The sequence below is a fragment of the Muntiacus reevesi genome, chromosome 7 (genome assembly GCF_963930625.1).
Source record: "Muntiacus reevesi chromosome 7, mMunRee1.1, whole genome shotgun sequence".
In the NCBI taxonomy this organism is placed as follows: Eukaryota; Metazoa; Chordata; class Mammalia; order Artiodactyla; family Cervidae; genus Muntiacus; species Muntiacus reevesi.
In genome coordinates, this window is record NC_089255.1 from 49,914,635 (window position 1) to 49,932,448 (window position 17,814).

General features: G+C 37.4%; 1 protein-coding gene across 1 annotated transcript in view; it reads left to right on the plus strand.

Moving 5' to 3' along the window:
• The window catches only part of ADAM10 (ADAM metallopeptidase domain 10), a 141,768-nt gene that overhangs the window by 76,418 nt on the left and 47,536 nt on the right, over positions 1-17,814 (plus strand). Inside the window, exons 5-6 of the mRNA XM_065940213.1 lie at positions 3,531-3,631; positions 13,999-14,148. Of these exons, the coding sequence (XP_065796285.1) occupies positions 3,531-3,631; positions 13,999-14,148 (251 nt within the window). The remainder of the gene's footprint in view (positions 1-3,530; positions 3,632-13,998; positions 14,149-17,814) is intronic.

A 17,814-nucleotide genomic window follows, 5' to 3' on the forward strand; every position in this document is an offset into this window, starting at 1 on the left:
TTTAAGGGAATGGGGGTCAGGGGAATGTCTTCCTATGAACAGGGAGAGTTCTGGGGTTTCCCTTGGTATTTGCTGGAATCCTGCTGATAGAGGTGAAGAGTGCTGCAGAATGATTCTCTTGACCCCTGTTGTGATGGACTAGAGGAAGTGATTTTGTGGAACATTAAGGACTCCCTTGATTCCAGCCAAATGCAGCCTATTAGGAATGAGATAAGGGCAGGGCAATCTTACTTTTGAATCCAGGCTACCTTTTTACTGGGGAGTAGTAGCCTGCTATATGGATGGTTGTTCTACTGGCTTCCTGTCAACTCGTGCTGATATTAGCTTATTGATGGTATGGTATTATACCAGTACTTGCCTGACTTCTGATCATGTGGAGGAGTAGGGAAGAGATTCCAATATCACCTGTATTTATGATGTCACAAATACATACATGTGTATATATATGTATATGTTTGCATATATAAATCAACTATGTATTTTATCAAGTAGATGAGATACCCAGTAGTTACTTGATTACCTTAATCCTAATGGTCACATGCCTAGCATCAGTACCAGTATATTGATGATAGAGTGCCAATGTGCTTAGTATTCAACAGTATTAATATCTGGAAGATATAGTTTATTGGGATACTATATAATAGGGAATGCTGACTATATATAAATCAGACATATATATTGTTTGTTGACTTCCCTTATCATTGCATTAAAAATGATGTTGCAGTTGTTTAAGATAGGGATATTTTTGTTCCATTCCTCAGCTTTATAAGATGTTTAGTTAAATGCTATACACATATAATTTGTTCATGTGTTGGCGAGGAAATTGTCTCTTCTAGAAGTACTTTGTAGCAGCTCTTTTATGCCTATGTAGGAGGAGATTCAAAATACATTTTATGGTATGCTTTGAAGGAAAGGTAAATCCTAATATCTGTCATGATTATGTTATGATATTTGGTATTTCTTAAATTTGAATAAGATCAGGCATATCAACTGATTTCACTTTATTTTGAAGTGTTAGTTAAACTGAATTATATATGAAAACAAAAAATGTTGTTTTGACATATTTGTTATGTGGGGGACTTCTAACTAGATTCCTAATGAACCACAGCTTTTTGGTTTCTAAAACTGAAAATCTTGATTTAGTAAATTCTCTTAAAAAACTGTTTGAAAAATGATAATAGCACTTATTTCTCTAGACATGCAAAATGTTTAATCTGACTGTTGTAGAGTCTATGTAGGTATCAAGTCTTCAACTTAACCATATGACTGATTTTTGGGGGGGCAAAAGTTGTATCTTGGGATAAATGAAAACTAGTTTAAGATGAAAATATGCAGGAAATAGTGGTAAATACTAATACTGCTAAACATTTTCTGATATACTGGGCCAAGATTATTTTGATATTGACTGTGACAGAAAAACTGCTAAATTCCAGTGCAGCTCAGATATAGAATGAGTTCTTCTATTCTCCTTAACAAAACTTTTTACTGTGTATAAGGTGATGCTGCCTGCAGTACCAGATAGTCACAAATTAAACGACAAAAGGCACTGAAATCCCATTTCTCACTATTGTAACAGTTTAATGTGAATATTCATCATCGGTCAGCTTTTTTTCAAGAAATGACTCAGGAATCTAGGCTACTTTAGTTGGTGCCAATTTTACCCTTGCCGTTCTCAGTTTGTCTGTTTCCAGCCATTCAGATTCGCCTGCGGTGCAGGAGACACAGGTTCAATCCCTGGGTTGGGAAGGTCCCCTTGAAAAAGAAATGGATACCCACTCCAGTATTTTTGTCTGGGAAATCCCAGGGACGGAGGAGCCTGGCGGGCTACAGTCCATAGGGTCACAAGAGTCAGACACAACTTAATGATTAAACCACCACCTATGGGGTGATACTTTCAGGAACTTTGAATATCCTGTTATGGTACATTTTGACCTAATGGCTTTGGTACCCCTTAATGCCAAGTTGCTCAGTTGTGTCCAACTCTTTGCAACCCCATGGACTGTAGCCTGCCAGGCTCCTCTGTCCCTGGCACTTCCTGGGCAATATGGAGTGGGTTGCCGTGCCCTCCTCCAGGGGATCTTCCTGACGCAGGGGTCAAACCCAGGTCTCCTTCATCTCCTGTGTTGGCAGCCAGATTCTTTACCACTGGTGCCACCTGGGAGGGGGTGATCCGTGCCCATATCAGCTTATGCAAATGGAGTTATAAATATGGTAAATTTTTAAGTCTGTCATTTCTTCCCCATTTATTGGTTGGAATTTTATAGCTGTTGCAGTCTTGACTTCTGGTAAAAACTAAAGTTTAAATCAGAGCTACTGTTACCAGTGTAGATAGGTTGGGTAGGCATAACCCCTGCCTCCTACCAGCCAGTTTAGATTTATATTGTAATATTTAATTAGTATTTCCAATGGAATAGGTCACTAGTGTCCACTTTAGTTTCTAGATTTACTTAGGAAAATGTTTTTTAATTATAATTCTGTATATTATAACTATAGCTACTTAGAGATGTTTTAGTGCTTCCCCTCTCACCCATGTCTTGGTATTTTATTTTGACAGTTCTCTTAATTATGGGTACTAGATAGAGTTATAAAATATGTTCATGAACTAAGGCAAACCTTAACAAGGGAGAAGTATGTGAACTGAGAGAGTGAAATAAACTTTTAAATGACTACACTAAATTGAACAGCTATCTGTAAATAGAAACAATTCAGTTAAAGCAAAATTAATCACTCTTTAATTAGAAAAGGAAAACAAATGATAATAAAATAGTTACTGCTTTGTAAAGCATTCACTTGAATTATACATTGAAGAAGTTTAAACTCAATCTGTTTTTACCACGCCATGGAGCATGTTTCTAGATTACTTTCCTTTAAGGCTAGTTGGTATTCATTGAAGGAATTAAAACAAATAAATATTATATTAGCCTAACTAGTTCAGATTGAAGTAGTTTTATATATTCACAGAATAGGAAATTTAATGTGTTTGAAGGGAAAGTTATAAATTACAAAATGAAGCAAATTGCAGTCTTAAAATGCTCTATATTGTCTGAAGTGGGCAACATTTGGAAATTTAAACCCAGAATAAAGAACGATTATTGTTCTTTTTTAGAACTCACAAATCAGTCATATGAAAAAAAACCTAGAGACCTGTGATGTTGAAGGAGAACTTTGGAACCTGCCAAACTTTTTAAAAAAGGAAATTTATTTATTTATTTGGCTATGCCAGGTTTTAGTTGTGTCATGTGGGATCTTTGGTTGCAGCATGTGAACTCTTAGTTGTGGGTTCTAATTCCCTGACCAGGAATTGAGCCTGGACCTCCTGCGTTGGGAGCATGGATTCTTAACCAGTGGACCACCAGGGAAGTCCTCACTTGTCATATTTTAAAATTAGAATACCTAGCATAATGCCTTTCCCATTGGTGCTCAATAAGCATTTTGGCTTTCATGAATTATGACACATACATTTTTCTTTATAAGATAATTGGTACTATCTTAACATGTGACAGTAATAGCATTTCTTCTTTGTGTTTTAGAGTATCCCCATAAATATGGTCCACAGGGGGGTTGTGCAGATCATTCAGTGTTTGAAAGGATGAGGAAGTACCAGATGACTGGTGTAGAAGAAGTAACACAGGTAAGATTTTAATACAAGTTTGTGTTTAAGAAATGAAAGTGAAGTTGTGTTTGGTTCTGCATTTAAGGTGTATGTTCTAGGATTTATAAAATATTTATACTATTGTCAGGAAATATTTATATTTCTTAATTATCAAAGAGGCCAAATAACTTGCTTATAATAAAAAATACGATCCTGAGATTTGAATACAGTCTGCTTGACCCCCAAATCATAACATGTCCAAAATATTCTCTTTAACATGATTTATCATAAAATTAAAAGTATTCAATCTGAACATGTGTTTCATGTAAATGTCAGTGCTTGTATTAGTATGAAAATTAGAGTGACCAACTTCCCCAGGTTTGCTTGGGACATCTTCATTTTACCATTGAAAATCATGTGTCTAAGCAAACTCAGATGGTTAGTTACTCTAATAAAAATCACAGTGCTTTTAACATTTGAATTGTAAGTTTTTCTGCTGTTGACTATTGACCTTTGATTCTTTTTTTATTTTATTTGTAGGTGATAGTTTTGTAGTTATTTAAAACATGAGTTTAAAATTTTTAAAGTTTTGTTTTTATAGTAAAAACATTTATCATGTATTTTGAACATCCTTTCTAAAAGTAGTAGGGTAGACTAGCATTTCTTGAGTCACAAATGCAAATTTGTATGTTTCTTAATCTGCAAAATGGCATAAGATTATACCATTTCAAATGGGTCTTTCAAGTCTAAGTGAGATTTTATTCTTATATTCACTGAACAATTTTCTATTGATCTCCCATATATTGGAATATCTGTGGCAGCTTCTGGGAATATGTGGAAATTAAGATGAAGGCTTATCCTCAGAAAGTTTATGGTTTAATTGGAGACACAGAAAAATTGAAGGTAGTAAGAAATAGAGAATTAAGTTAAGAGTTAATGCTTGTGGGTGGTATTCTACCCACAAAAATACTAGTTAGCTAGTCTCGAAAGTGTTTGAGGACAATAATCAGAAACTAAAAGAATAAGCAAAAGTTAGATTGACCATGAAGAGATGGAAAGAGAAGGAACAGTGAATACAAGGCCAGCGAGATAGCAGTACCAGTAAAGAATTCTTAACTTCAGGCTAGGGGTGAAAAACTAGAGACTGGGGGAGATTAATTAGAAGCTGTTGCAATTATTCAGTTGAGAAATGATAGTCACTTGTATAGGTGTTGGCAATGTGGATGGACAGGATGAAACTATAGATTGCTAGGTATAATAGAGTTTATCAGTGGCTAGATATAACATTAGTATACAAAAGAAGGTTATATATATTTTTTATATCAGCAGTAGACCATCAAAAATGTAATGCAAGAGTGGACATCATTAAAAATAGTGTCAAGAATATCATGTATCAAAGAGTAAATGTAACAAAGAAAGACCTATATAAGGAAAATTGTAAAACTTTATAAGAAATGTTACAGGTGACTGATTTTATTATAGAGAGATATACTGTATTAATGGAACTGATATCTAATAAAAAATATTAATTTTCCTCATATTGATTTCTTGATTCAATGCAATTCCATGTCAATTACAACATGATTATTCATAGCACTTGATGGATCTAAACTGTTTCAAGAAAAAGTGAAGGCTAAGAAGAAATAAGGCCCATCTAAAGATAGTGAACAAGAAAAAAATTTACCCTGGAAGATATTAAAACTTACTAAACTAACTGAGAGAGTACTTTTAGCATAGGGATGAACAGATTGACCAGAGGGGTAAAATTAATTGCTCAGGAGCAGATCCATACAGATATGAAACTTTGTTATGTGGTAGAGATAAACTCTCAAAGGAAAAATAGAGACTGTTGAACAAATGGAGCCCCCAAAAAATATTTATCCATTTGGAGAAAAAATGAAGTTGTATCTTTACCTCATATAATATTAAAACAAAACTCGGTAAGTACCACATGTCTAAAACAAAAACTTTGAAACTCTTAGTAGAACAGTAGGTGGAAATTTCCCTTTCCAGCTATGCTAAAGTAACTGGCATCCAACTAGCCATTCTGCAAAAAACAACTGGAAAAACAAAAACCAAAAAAAAAAGTCCCAGTTATTTTCAAATATTGGCCAACAGGCAATGCAGGATTGACATCCCTGAGAGAGGAGAAATAAATATCTCTGATTTCTATGACTTTTTGACTGGAGGCAAAATTTCAGGAATGGCACAATGAAGGGCACTTCAAGAAGAGTATGAAATGCATAGCACTCTTGCAGAATTGAAGAGATAGGTTAAGGTTCAGAAAGGCTGATGAATCTGGATTTATGGACATAGTACCTGGGAGAAGGAGTGAGCTAAGCTGACAAAAAACTCTAGATATCTGCACAGTGGTCACCTTGAATCTTAGCTGGATTCCAGCCTATGCACACACAGGGTGAGATTCTATGAGAAAACTACCTGAGAAAGAAAAACTACTGAGAAATCTATGAACTAAACAACTATCAAAAATTGTACTTGGTAGAGGTCCCAGCCCACCCTTGGAATAGGCTAATCTCACCCTAGTCTAAAGGACTACTCCAGACCTGTTCTAACTAAGCTGAAAAACCAAGCTTCAGAAAGATCAAAGTGCTTTTCAAGTAAATTAGCTGCCTATCTTCTCACTAGAGAAGGGAATGGCAAACCATTTCAGTATTCTTGCCTTGAGAACCCCATGAACAGGGTGAAAAGGCAAAAAGATAGGACCCTGAAAGATGAACTCCCCAGATTGTTAGGTGCCCAATATGTTACTGGAGAACAGTGGAGAAATGACTCCAGCAAAAATGAAGAGACGGACCCAAAGCAAAAACAACACCCATTTGTGGATGTGACTGGTGATAGAAGCAAACTCCAGTGCTGTAAAGAGCAATATTGCATAGGAACCTGGAATGTTAGGTCCATGAATCAAGGCAAATTGGAAGTGGTCAAACAGGAGATGGCAAAAGTGAGCGTAGACATTTTAGGAATCAGCGAATTCAAATGGACTGGAGTGGGTGAATTTAACTCAGATGACCATCATATCTACTCCTGGGGGCAAGAATCTCTTCGAAGAAATGGAGTAGCCATCATAGTCAACAAAAGAGTCTGAAATGCAGTACTTGGATGAAATCTCAAAAACGACAGCATGATCTCTGTTCATTTCTAAGGCAAACCATTCAATATCACGGTAATCCAAGTCTGTGCCCTGACCAGTAATGCTGAAGAAGTCGAATGGTTCTATGAAGATCTACAAGACCTTCTAGAACTAACACCCAAAAAAGATGTCCTTTTCATTATAGGGGACTGGAATGCAAAAGTAGGAAGGCAAGCGACACCTGAAGTAACAGGCAAATTTGGCCTTGGAGTACAGAATGAAGCAGGGCAAAGGCTAATAAAGAGTTTTGCCAAGAGAACACACTGGTCACAGCAAACACCCTCTTCCAAGAACACAAGAGAAGACTCTACACATGGATATCACCAGATGGTCAATACCAAAATCAGACTGATTATATTCTTTGCAGCCAAAGATGGAGAAGCTCTATATAGCCAGCAAAAACTAGACCAGGAGCTGACTGTGACTCAGAGCATGAACTCCTTATTGCCAAATTCAAACTTAAGTTGAAGAAAGGAGGGAAAACCACTAGACCATTCAGGTATGACCTAAATCAAATCCCTTATGATTATTCAGTGGGAGTGAGATATAGATTCAAGGGGTTAGATCTGATAGAGTGCCTGAAGAACTATGGATGGAGGTTCATGACATTGTACCAGAGACAGGGAGCAAGACCATCCCCAAGAAAAAGACATGTATAAAAGCAAAATAGCTGTCTGAGGAGGCCTTACAAATAGCTGTGAAAAGAAGAGAAGTGAAAAGCAAAGGAGAAAAGGAAAGATAAACCCATTTGAATGTAGAGTTGCAAAGAATAGCAAGGAGATGAGAAAGCCTTCCTAAGTGATCAGTGTAAAGAAACAGAGGAAAATAATAGAATGGGAAAGACTAGAGATCTCTTTAAGAAGTTACAGATACCAAGGGAACATTTCATGCAAAGATGGGCTCAATAAAGGACAGAAATGGTATGGATCTAACAGAAGCAGAAGATATTAAGAAGAGGTGGCAAGAATACACAGAAGAACTGTACAAAAAAGATCTTCATGACCCAGATAATCACAATGGTGTGATCACTCACCTAGAGCCAGACATCCTGGAATGTGAAGTCAAGTGGGCCTTAGGAAGCATCACTATGAACGAAGCTAGTGGAGGTGATGGAATTCCAGTTGAGCTATTTTAAATCCTAAAAGATGATACTGTGAAAGTGCTGCATTCAATATGCCAACAAATCTGGAAAACTCAGCAGTGGCCACAGGACCGGAAAAGGTCAATTTTCTTTCCAGTCCCTAAGAAAGGCAATGCCACAGAATGTTCAAACTACTGCACAAATCATTCATCTCACACGATAGTAAGGTAATGCTCAAAATTCTCCAAGCCAGACTTCAGCAGTACATGAAGCGTGAACTTCCAGATGTTCAAGCTGGTTTTAGAAAAGGCAGAGGAACCAGAGATCAAATTGCCAACATCCGCTGGATCATCGAAAAAGCAAGAGAGTTCCAGAAAAACATCTATTTCTGCTTTATTGACTATGCCAAAGCCTTTGACTATTTGGATCACCACAAACTGTGGAAAATTCTTAAAGAGATGGGAATCCAAGACACCCTGACCTGCCTCTTGAGAAATCTGTATGCAGGTCAAGAAGCAACAGTTAGAACTGGACATGGAACAACAAACTCGTTCCAAATTGAGAAAGGAGTATGTCAAGCCTGTATGTTGTCACCGTGCTTATTTAACTTATATGCAGAGTACATCATGAGAAATGCTGGGCTGGATGAAGCACAAGCTGGAATCAAGAGAAATATCAATAACCTCAGATATGCAGATGACACCAACCTTATGGCAGAAAGTGAAGAAAAACTAAAGAGCCTCTGATGAAAGTGAAAGAGGAGAGTGAAAAAGTTGGCTTAAAACTCAACATTCAGAAAAGTAAGATCATGGTATCTGGTCCCATCACTTCATGGCAAATAAATGCGGAAACAATGGAAACAGTGAATGACTTCATTTTTTGGGCTTCAAAATCACTGCAGATGGTGATTGAACCCATGAAGTTAAAAGACTCTTACTCTTTGGAAGCAAAGCTGTGACCACTGTAGAGAGCATATTTAAAAGCAGAGACATTGCTTTGCCAAGAAAGGTCTGTGTAGCCAAAGCTATGGTTTTTTTCAGTAGTCATGTTTGGATGTGAGAGTTGGACTATAAAGAACGCTGAGTGCCAAAGAATTGATGCTTTTGGACTGAGGTGTTGGAGAAGAATCTTGAAGAGTCCCTTGGATTGCAAGGATATCCAACCAGTCCATAGTAGAGGAAATCAGTCCTGGGTGTTCATCCGAAAGGCTGATGTTGAAGCTGAAACTCCAATACTTTGGCTACCTGATGCAAAGAATTAACTCATTGGAGAAGACCCTGATGCTGGTAAAGGTTGAAGGTGGAAGGAGAAGGGGACGACAGAGGATGAGATGGTTGGATGGCACCACGGACTCAGTGGACATGAGTTTGAGTAAACTCCGGGAGTTGGTGATGGACAGGGAGGCCTGGGTTGCTGCAGTCTATGGGGTTGCACAGCGTCAGACACGACTGAGGGACTGAACTGAATTGAGCTGATTATAACTAAGCTCAGTAGTGCTTGTTAAAAAAGGACACTGAATGTAGATACTCAGTGATACAACATTCAGAATGTAAGACGTTTAGAAAACATTGCTGGATGACAAGAAGCTCAAGAAGTTGAAATATATGATCCATGATCAGGACAAAAAATACAACCAGACAGTAACAGACTAGAAATTACAGGCAGTAGCATACAAGGACTTTAAGGCAACTATTACTAAAATATTCAAAAATGACTGATAACAAAGAGAAGAGAAGAGTGATTATAATGAAAGAATCAGGTATAATCCCCTAGTGAGGATTTACCTAGTAATCAACGAATAGATTTTCAAAGTTATGTGGAAATGTAAAGGACCCACAGCCTAAACAATTTTCAAGAAAGAACAAAAGCCAGAGGACTTATACTACCTGAATTTGAGACTTAACTATAAAGCCGCAGTCATCAAGATGGTATCATCCTGATCTCAGGATAGATTTATTACAGGTTATGGAACAAAATAGAGAGTCCATATCCATATGGTCTGTTAAATTTCACAAAAGTCCCAAAGTAAGTTAAAGGACAGAAGAATGGTCTGACAAATGAAAGTAAAAGTGAAAGTCACTCACAACACAAAGAGTTGTATTCGACTCTTTGCAATCCCATGGACTATACAGTCCATGAAAGTCTCCACGCAAGAATACTGGAGTGGGTATTCTTTCCATTCTCCAGGGGATCTTCCCAACCCAGGGATCAAACCCAGGTCTCCTTCATTGTTGGCGGATTTTTTTTACCAACTGGGCCACAAAGGAACCCCAGTAATACTAGAGTGGGTAGCCTTTCCCTTCTCCAGCAGATCTTCCTGACCCATGAATCAAATCGCTATCTCCTTCATTGCAGGTGGATTCTTCCCCTACTGAGCTATCAGAGAAGGTCTGACAAATAGTACTGTAAAAAAAAAAAATAGAACCTCAGCTTATACTGTTATGTGCTGTGTGCTCAGTCGCTTCAGTCGTGCCTGACTCTTTGTGACCCTGTGGACTGCAGGCCACCAGGCTCCTCTGTCCATGGGATTCTCCAGGCAAGAATACTGGAGTGGGTTGCTGTGCCCTCCTTCAGGAGATCTTACCAACCCGGGGATTGAACTCGTATCTGCCTATGTCTCTTGCATTGCGGGTGGATTCTTTACCCACTGAGCCACCTGGGAAGCTTGTTTATACCATTACATCTTATACAAAATTGATGATAAATCTGCATAAAGCTAAAACATAAACTTCTAGATTAAAATGTAGAAACTTTTGTGCCTTTGGAATAGAAAACATTTTCTTACGATACAAAAAGAGCCCCCCCGCCCCCCTCCCCTCCCCAAACCGCAAGTTTGACTTTGTTAAATTAATAACTTCTCAAAAGATAGAGTTAAGAAAATGTAAAAAGAAGCCACTGACTGTGAGCAAAATGTCAACAGTATGTATATCTAACAGAAGACCTCTCCAGAATATAATAAGAACTCTTAAAGTGAAAGTGAAAGTCATGTCTGATTCTTTGCAACCACATGGACTATTCAGTCCATGAAATTCTTTAGGCCAGAATACTGGAGTGGGTAGCCTTTCCCTTCTCCAGGGGATCTTCCCAACCCAGGGATCGAACTCAGGTCTCTTGCATTGCAGGCGGATTCTTTACTATTTGAGCAGCAGGGGAAGCCCAAGAACTCAAAAATAAATACACAAACCTCAATTAAAAAATGGGCAAAGGCATTTGAAAAGACACTTGACAAAAGAAGATATTAAAAAATATTTTGTATTTTGAGATAGAGAAACTCTTTAATAAGGCATGACTCTTTAATAAGGCATGAAATCATTGACTACTGAAAAATTGGTATATTTCACTATATGAAAATTAAGAGTGAAGGACACCTTACAGTGAAGACAGTTATGAACTCTGAGACAATGTTAACAATACATGACATTGACAAAAAATTGTTTTCAAAAATAGAGAAGTAGTCCTCCTGCTTAGAACAACTAATAGAAACCAACCTGACCTCAAAATTTGAATATTTAAAAAACGTGTTTATCTTTATTTATATATGTATCTACATATGTGTTTGTTTATTTCAAGGCAGTAGAGAAATAACAAGACTCTGAAGAAGTGTGGGCCAGATCTTAGGGGGAGAAAAAAGACTCTTAGGAAAGTGACCCTGACACTTCTAGCTATATCTTCCAATTCCTAAATAGAAGTGTCCAGGTTCTTGAGACTAAAGATAAAAGTACTGTTTAGGGACTTCATGTTGAGATTGTGAATGAAAGAAGGGCTGCTCTCTATAAGTAAAAGTGAATCAGAAAGTGTTCTACCTTCCCTCAAAGGGATTAGAGTTTTTCACCACATCTTCTTAATCTCTGACTGAATTAAGGTAATGGAGGATTACTAATGCACCTAGCCTGATTGCTTGCCGGAAGTGAAAATATTAATAGATCTTGAGAAAGATATCATTACTTGAAGCCTCAGATTATGTCTATGATTTTCCATGTACATTGTCCAGCACTCAGTTCAAAATAACCAGCATATTAACAAATGAGACAACATGGTAGAAGAATGAGAGGGAAAAAATTATTTACCAAACAGTCATTCAAGATTAAATGACAGGGTTTCTCTTGGCGGTCCAGTGGTTAAGACACTGCAGGGAGGAAGGTGTTGATCCCTGGTCAAAGATTGCTCATGCCTTATGGTATGGCATGACCAAAAAATAAGAAATAGAAATTTAAAAAGAAAGATAAATGACAGGTGTATACCCTCAAAAATATATAGATGAGGTGTCAGACATGTTAACAACCTAAAGGTGTCTGAATAATGAAATGATCAGACTTAGATACAGACTTTATAGTATGTTCAAGTACATAAAGACAAAATTAAAAATTTCAGCAGAAAATTGGAAGTAAACTGAAGAACCTAATGGAAATTCTAGAACTGAAAAATATAATAACAGAAACTAAGAATTTGATGAACTTAGACCTGGATAGTATGTCATAAGAAAAAAATAAACCGCTTAGAAACAAATGGGTAGAAAATACAGAAATGAGTTTAAGAGACATAGTGATACATCAGAAAGTTTTAAAGTATGTAATTGATATCTCAGAAGGAGAAAAAATGAGAGTGAAATAGAGACAGATAATGGCTGAGAATTTTCCACATATGGCAGAGAATATCAAACAACAAATTTAGTAAACCCTGTTATTAGTGCAGGAAAAATCTTTCATGAAGAAAATTATACTTTACACAGTATTAGAAAAGTCTAAAGACCAAAAGATATACTCTTAAAAACAACCAGTTAAAAAGTCCAGTCACCTTCAAAGAAGCAGCAGTAAAAATGACAGCTCATTTCTCATTGGAAACAGTTGAAACCAGAAGACAGTGGAATGTGCTGAAACAATAACTGCCATCCTAGAATGATGTACTGAGTGAAAATAGGTAAAAGTACAGTGAAGACAGTAACTAAGAGAACACACATGGAGTTGTCAAGGGAGAAGGAAATTATAAAATGTGAGTGTAAATTTGGAATTGTGGCTTAAAGTTTAAGTTAAACTCTCTATTACTGTCATTATAGTTCACTTAACATGGTGCTTTTAGATGTCAGCAAATATTTAAATCTTTAGATTCAATAACAGTGTTACTTCTTTAAACAAATACTTAGAGTGTCTACCATTTGCCTGTTAAGTGTATGTTGCAGCTAGCAGTATAGTAAGAAGCAAACGCAGAGATAGTTTCTTCTTTCCAGAACTCATATGCTAGTGGTTGAAGTAGTGGTGGTGGAGTGGGGACAGAAAATAAATAACCACATGATTAACTGTGATGGACATGGGTCTGTGGTTCTGTGAGGTGTAAAATGGGTGATTTAACTAACCTTTGCTAAGTCTGAAGAAAGAAGTTATCTAGATCAGGGAAGGCAGCATCACCATGTGCAAAATACTGTGACGGGATACAGATGATGTGTTGCAGGATTGGAAAGAACCTCTGTTTAGCTGTAGCAGAGAGAGCTAGACTTGGGTAGCGTTGTAAGGTCTCTCTGTGAAGTAATGTGGAATGGGACAAAACTGGACAGGTAAACAGAGTCTGTAGTGTTGACTAGGTGGTGCGCATAAAGGGTTTACGATTTTATTCTTAGAGTGATAGGAAGTCATTGAAATACAAATGCAGATGGGTAATATTTTCAAAATTGTATTTTGAAAAGATTGCAGTATGAAGATCAGATTGAAGGTCAGCCATGGATAGAGACGGATTCCCATCACTCTTATTGCAGTACTGTAGGTAGTAAGTGATGGTGGCTTGGGCTAATGTGATGGACTAGAGGTAATGTGGGCAGATGCCCTAAGTACTTTGATGCTAAATTTGACACCACTGGGTGATAGATTGGTAGAGGAAGACATCAAAGTGTTATAGACTACTGTAAGACTTGCTTTATATACACACACACATGATTGCTTATTAAATGGTATGTTTTGAAAATGTTTCAAAGTTAAAGAATTGTTTGAATAAATAAATCATCTATACAGTAGAGTGTTACGAGATTGGAAGTGGTGTTTAGGAATTTTTAACAGTGTGAGTAAATAACCTATGGTCTTACATAATAAAGTAGAAAATGAAGTTGTTTAAAATGTATATCATTAATTATATAAATTATGATAGTGAAACATGCTAATGATCAGAAATAACTCTTTTGACATATAGACACCTCAAGAAGAACATGCTATTAATGGTCCAAAACTCCTGAGGAAAAAACGTACAACTGTAGCTGAAAAAAATACCTGTCAGCTTTATATTCAGACTGATCATCTGTTCTTTAAATATTACGGGACACGAGAAGCTGTGATCGCCCAGGTATCTATAATTTTGCTACTACTTTAGTTTTGATATTCTCATATTGTTTCATTATACCTGTATTTTCCTCTAAAAGTTAAAGTTAGTGCATATCTCATTTTGGAAGAGTGAAGAGTATGTATTTTCAGTTGTGATGTGATAAAATATGTAAGATAAGAACATAAATAACTGAAAGACCAGTTAGGATATTTTAGTGTTGTTCAAAAGAGAGATTTAAGAAAATGATTTCATGAAGAAGATGATGGCACTGGAGCTTAGCTTTGAAAAGAGGGTCAGATTATCATTTGTGGTCTTAAAGGAGAGAAAGGTAGAAGAATCCTAGTGAGAGTATTTAATTTCTAGTCTGTATTCTCATTATACTTAACACTCTGTGTGCTCTGTACTTCGTTGCTCAGTTGTGTCTGCCTTTTTGCGACCTCATGGACTGCAGCCCGCCAGGCTGCTCTGTCTGTGGGGATTCTCCAGGCAAGTATACTGGAGAGGGTTGCCTTGCCCTCCTCAGGGGGATCTTCCCCACCCAGGGATAGAACCCAGGTCCTCCCACATTGCAGACAGATTCTTTACTGTCTGAGCCACCAGAGAAGCCCACTCTATAAGTTACACTATTATCTGCATTTGTATCTTTTCAACCCTTCAGTTTAGTTCAATTCAGTCACTCAGTCATGTTTGACTCTCTACGACCCCATGAACTGCAGCATGCCAGGCCTCCCTGTCCATCACCAACACCCTGAGTTTACCCAAACCCATATCCATTGAGTTGGTGATGCCATCCAACCATCTCATCCTCTGTCATCCCCTTCTCCTCCTGCCTTCAATCTTTCCCAGCATCAGGGTCTTTTCAAATGACTCAGCTCTTCGTATCAGGTGGCCAAAGTATTGGAGTTTCAGCTTCAGCATCAGTCCTTCCAATGAACATTCAGGACTGATTTCCTTTAGGATGGACTGGTTGGATCTCCTTGCAGTCCAAGGGACTCTCAAGAGTCTTCTCCAACACCACATTTCAGAAGCATCAATTCTTCAGTGCTCAGCTTTCATTATAGTCCAACTCTCACTCTACTGGAAAAACCCTTATTAAAGTATAAATTTTTTGGAGATACTCTTCAAAATATCCTTCATTTTGAAGGTATCCATTGAGTTTGATGAATGTGTTTTGAGTTCAAGGATTTGAGACTGAGATGGTGGAGGTGTCATTAGTACAAATGGTGAACTTTTTTGTAGGTGGTAATGAACTTACTTTTAGACATGTTTTAAAAACCCATGTACATGATTGTCCCTTTAGGGCATTGAAAATATAGAATTGGAGCATGGGAGAGGTTAGCCTTGAGCTTTCTGCATGGAATTTAAGGGTTTAAGAGATAGTTAAAACAAGGAAAGAGAATGAAAAGGAGAGAATAAAATATAAAGGGAAGGAACTGGGAGATAAAGTCTCTTTATAGTGGATAGATTGAAGAGAAACTATGGGCTAAAATGTAATAGTTAAAAGAGGTAGGAGATAAAGTAGAATCAACCAAGGAATAAGAAAAGTTTCAAATTAAATGCATAGCCAGTAGTGTCGTATTTGGAGATATCAAAGAGAATGACTTCAGTGTGTTAATAAACTTGATGGGAGGGATCCTTTCCCAGTGTGTATGTTTGGCAGATTGTCATGATATACACTTTAAATATCTTACATTTAATTTGTTGGTTATACCTCAGTGAAAAAGACCCTGATGCTGTGAAAGATTGAAGGCAGGAGGAGAAGGGGACAACAGAAGATGAGATGGTTGGATGGTATCCCTGATTAAATGGACATGAGTTTGAGCAAGCTTCAGGAGATAGTGAAGGACAGGGAAGCTTGGCATTGGATGGTTGGATGGCATCACCAACTCAGTGGGCATGAGTTTGAGCAATATCTGGGAGTTGGTGATGGACAGGGAAGCCTGGTGTGCTGCAGTCCATGGGGTCACATGACTGAGCGACTGAAACTGTCTGACTGAACTGAACGCTGAAAAAAAGAGAGAATGATTATAAATATTAGTTGACTTAGTTATCAGAAGATTGTTGATGTGTTTTAAGCAAACTTTCAGTAAAGTTGTGAGGGTGAAAACATTGTGAACAATAAGGAATTGGTTGGCAGGAACAGTTAGGGTTTTAAGAGACATGAAAAACCAGAAATATGGTGGCTTAAGAATAATATGGAATATTTGAGTGAAAGGGGACACACAAGCAGTTGGTCAGAAGAGGAAAATGATCCAGTACAGAAGCAGTGTAAGATATGAAAAAGAAAAATTGATGTAAGACAATGTTCTTGAAGATCCAGTAAGGATTGGGGTTAAGAATATAAGAAAGTTACTCCATAAGGAAGAGTTACCATTTGAGGAAGATAGAAATGGATAACGATATAAAAGTTTGAAGGTTAAAAGAGCAGAAACTCAAGATGAACTCTTAGTAAACTAAGATATTTAATTAGTCATCTGTGGAGAAATGTTTGAACCGCCAGTGTTTAGGGTGGAGAAAGAATCAAGAATTGGATAAGGGATCACTAAGCCAAGCTGAGTGTAGGTAGCACAGATTTATAAGGGACTTTATCAGCAGTGTTATGATGTTCTTTATCAATGTGTGGCAACCTGGGCTACTTTTAAAATTGTTAATGCTTCTACTTGGCTGTTCTATTTTTATATAATTTCTTTGAAAGTAGTTTTGAAACTATATATGCATGCATATTTTCACATAAGTGGTAGCAGGAGTGCTTTTTGTAAATGAAGATGGGAAGGTTCATATAGAGTGATTTAGAAGCCAGAGAGTTAAGTTGGGAGTCAGCTAGGTAAAAAGAGGATCTTTTCTGTGTTCTGTCACTCTGCTTGTCTCTCTCAATTTTAGCAAAATCTGAATGTATATTATTTATATTTGTATTACTTCCTTCCCTTTCTCCCCCCTCTAAAATAAATCTCTATAAGTTTTTTGGGACCTTCTCAGTTTTGTTTACCACTATACCTCCAGCACCTAAAACAGGCCTTTGTTGTTAACTTAGTTGCCAAGTCATCTTCAATGCTTTTTCGACCCCCTGGGCTGTAGCCTGCCTGGCTCCTCCATCCATGGGATTTCCCAGGCAAGAATACTGGAATGTGTTGCCATTTCCTTCTCCAGGGGATCTTCCCAACCTAGGAATCAAATCTGTGTCTCCTGCATTGGCAAGCGGGTTCTTTACCCACTGAGTCACCAGGGAAGCCCAGTGCCTACTACCTAGTAAGTGGTGGACAAAACTTACAGAATGAGTACCAGTGCAGCAGTGGAAAGACTGAGTCAGAGAATGACTGAGTGTCCTGATGCTAACAGGGAGATATTCACAGAATATGTTTGAATTGAGTCTAAGGAGTAACCCTAGGTGTAAGGTAGCAGCACGTGAAAAAGCATGGAAGTATGACATTGCAGGATGAAATGAGGAAACAAAGTTTCATATGACGGAGGCAAGAGTGCATGTTTGGTTTTGGCCAGAGAAAAGTCTGGAGAGTCTTCAGTTTCTCTTCTCAGTTCCAGCTCACTAATCTTTTTCATCCTTTCATCTAGTATATGATATTGACATTTTAAAATTTGAATGTGGTAGAATATGAATAATTCCTGATTTGGAAAATGGAAATTCACAGTATTTTTCACGTTTCAACATTGCCCCTAAAATGTTTTTCTTTT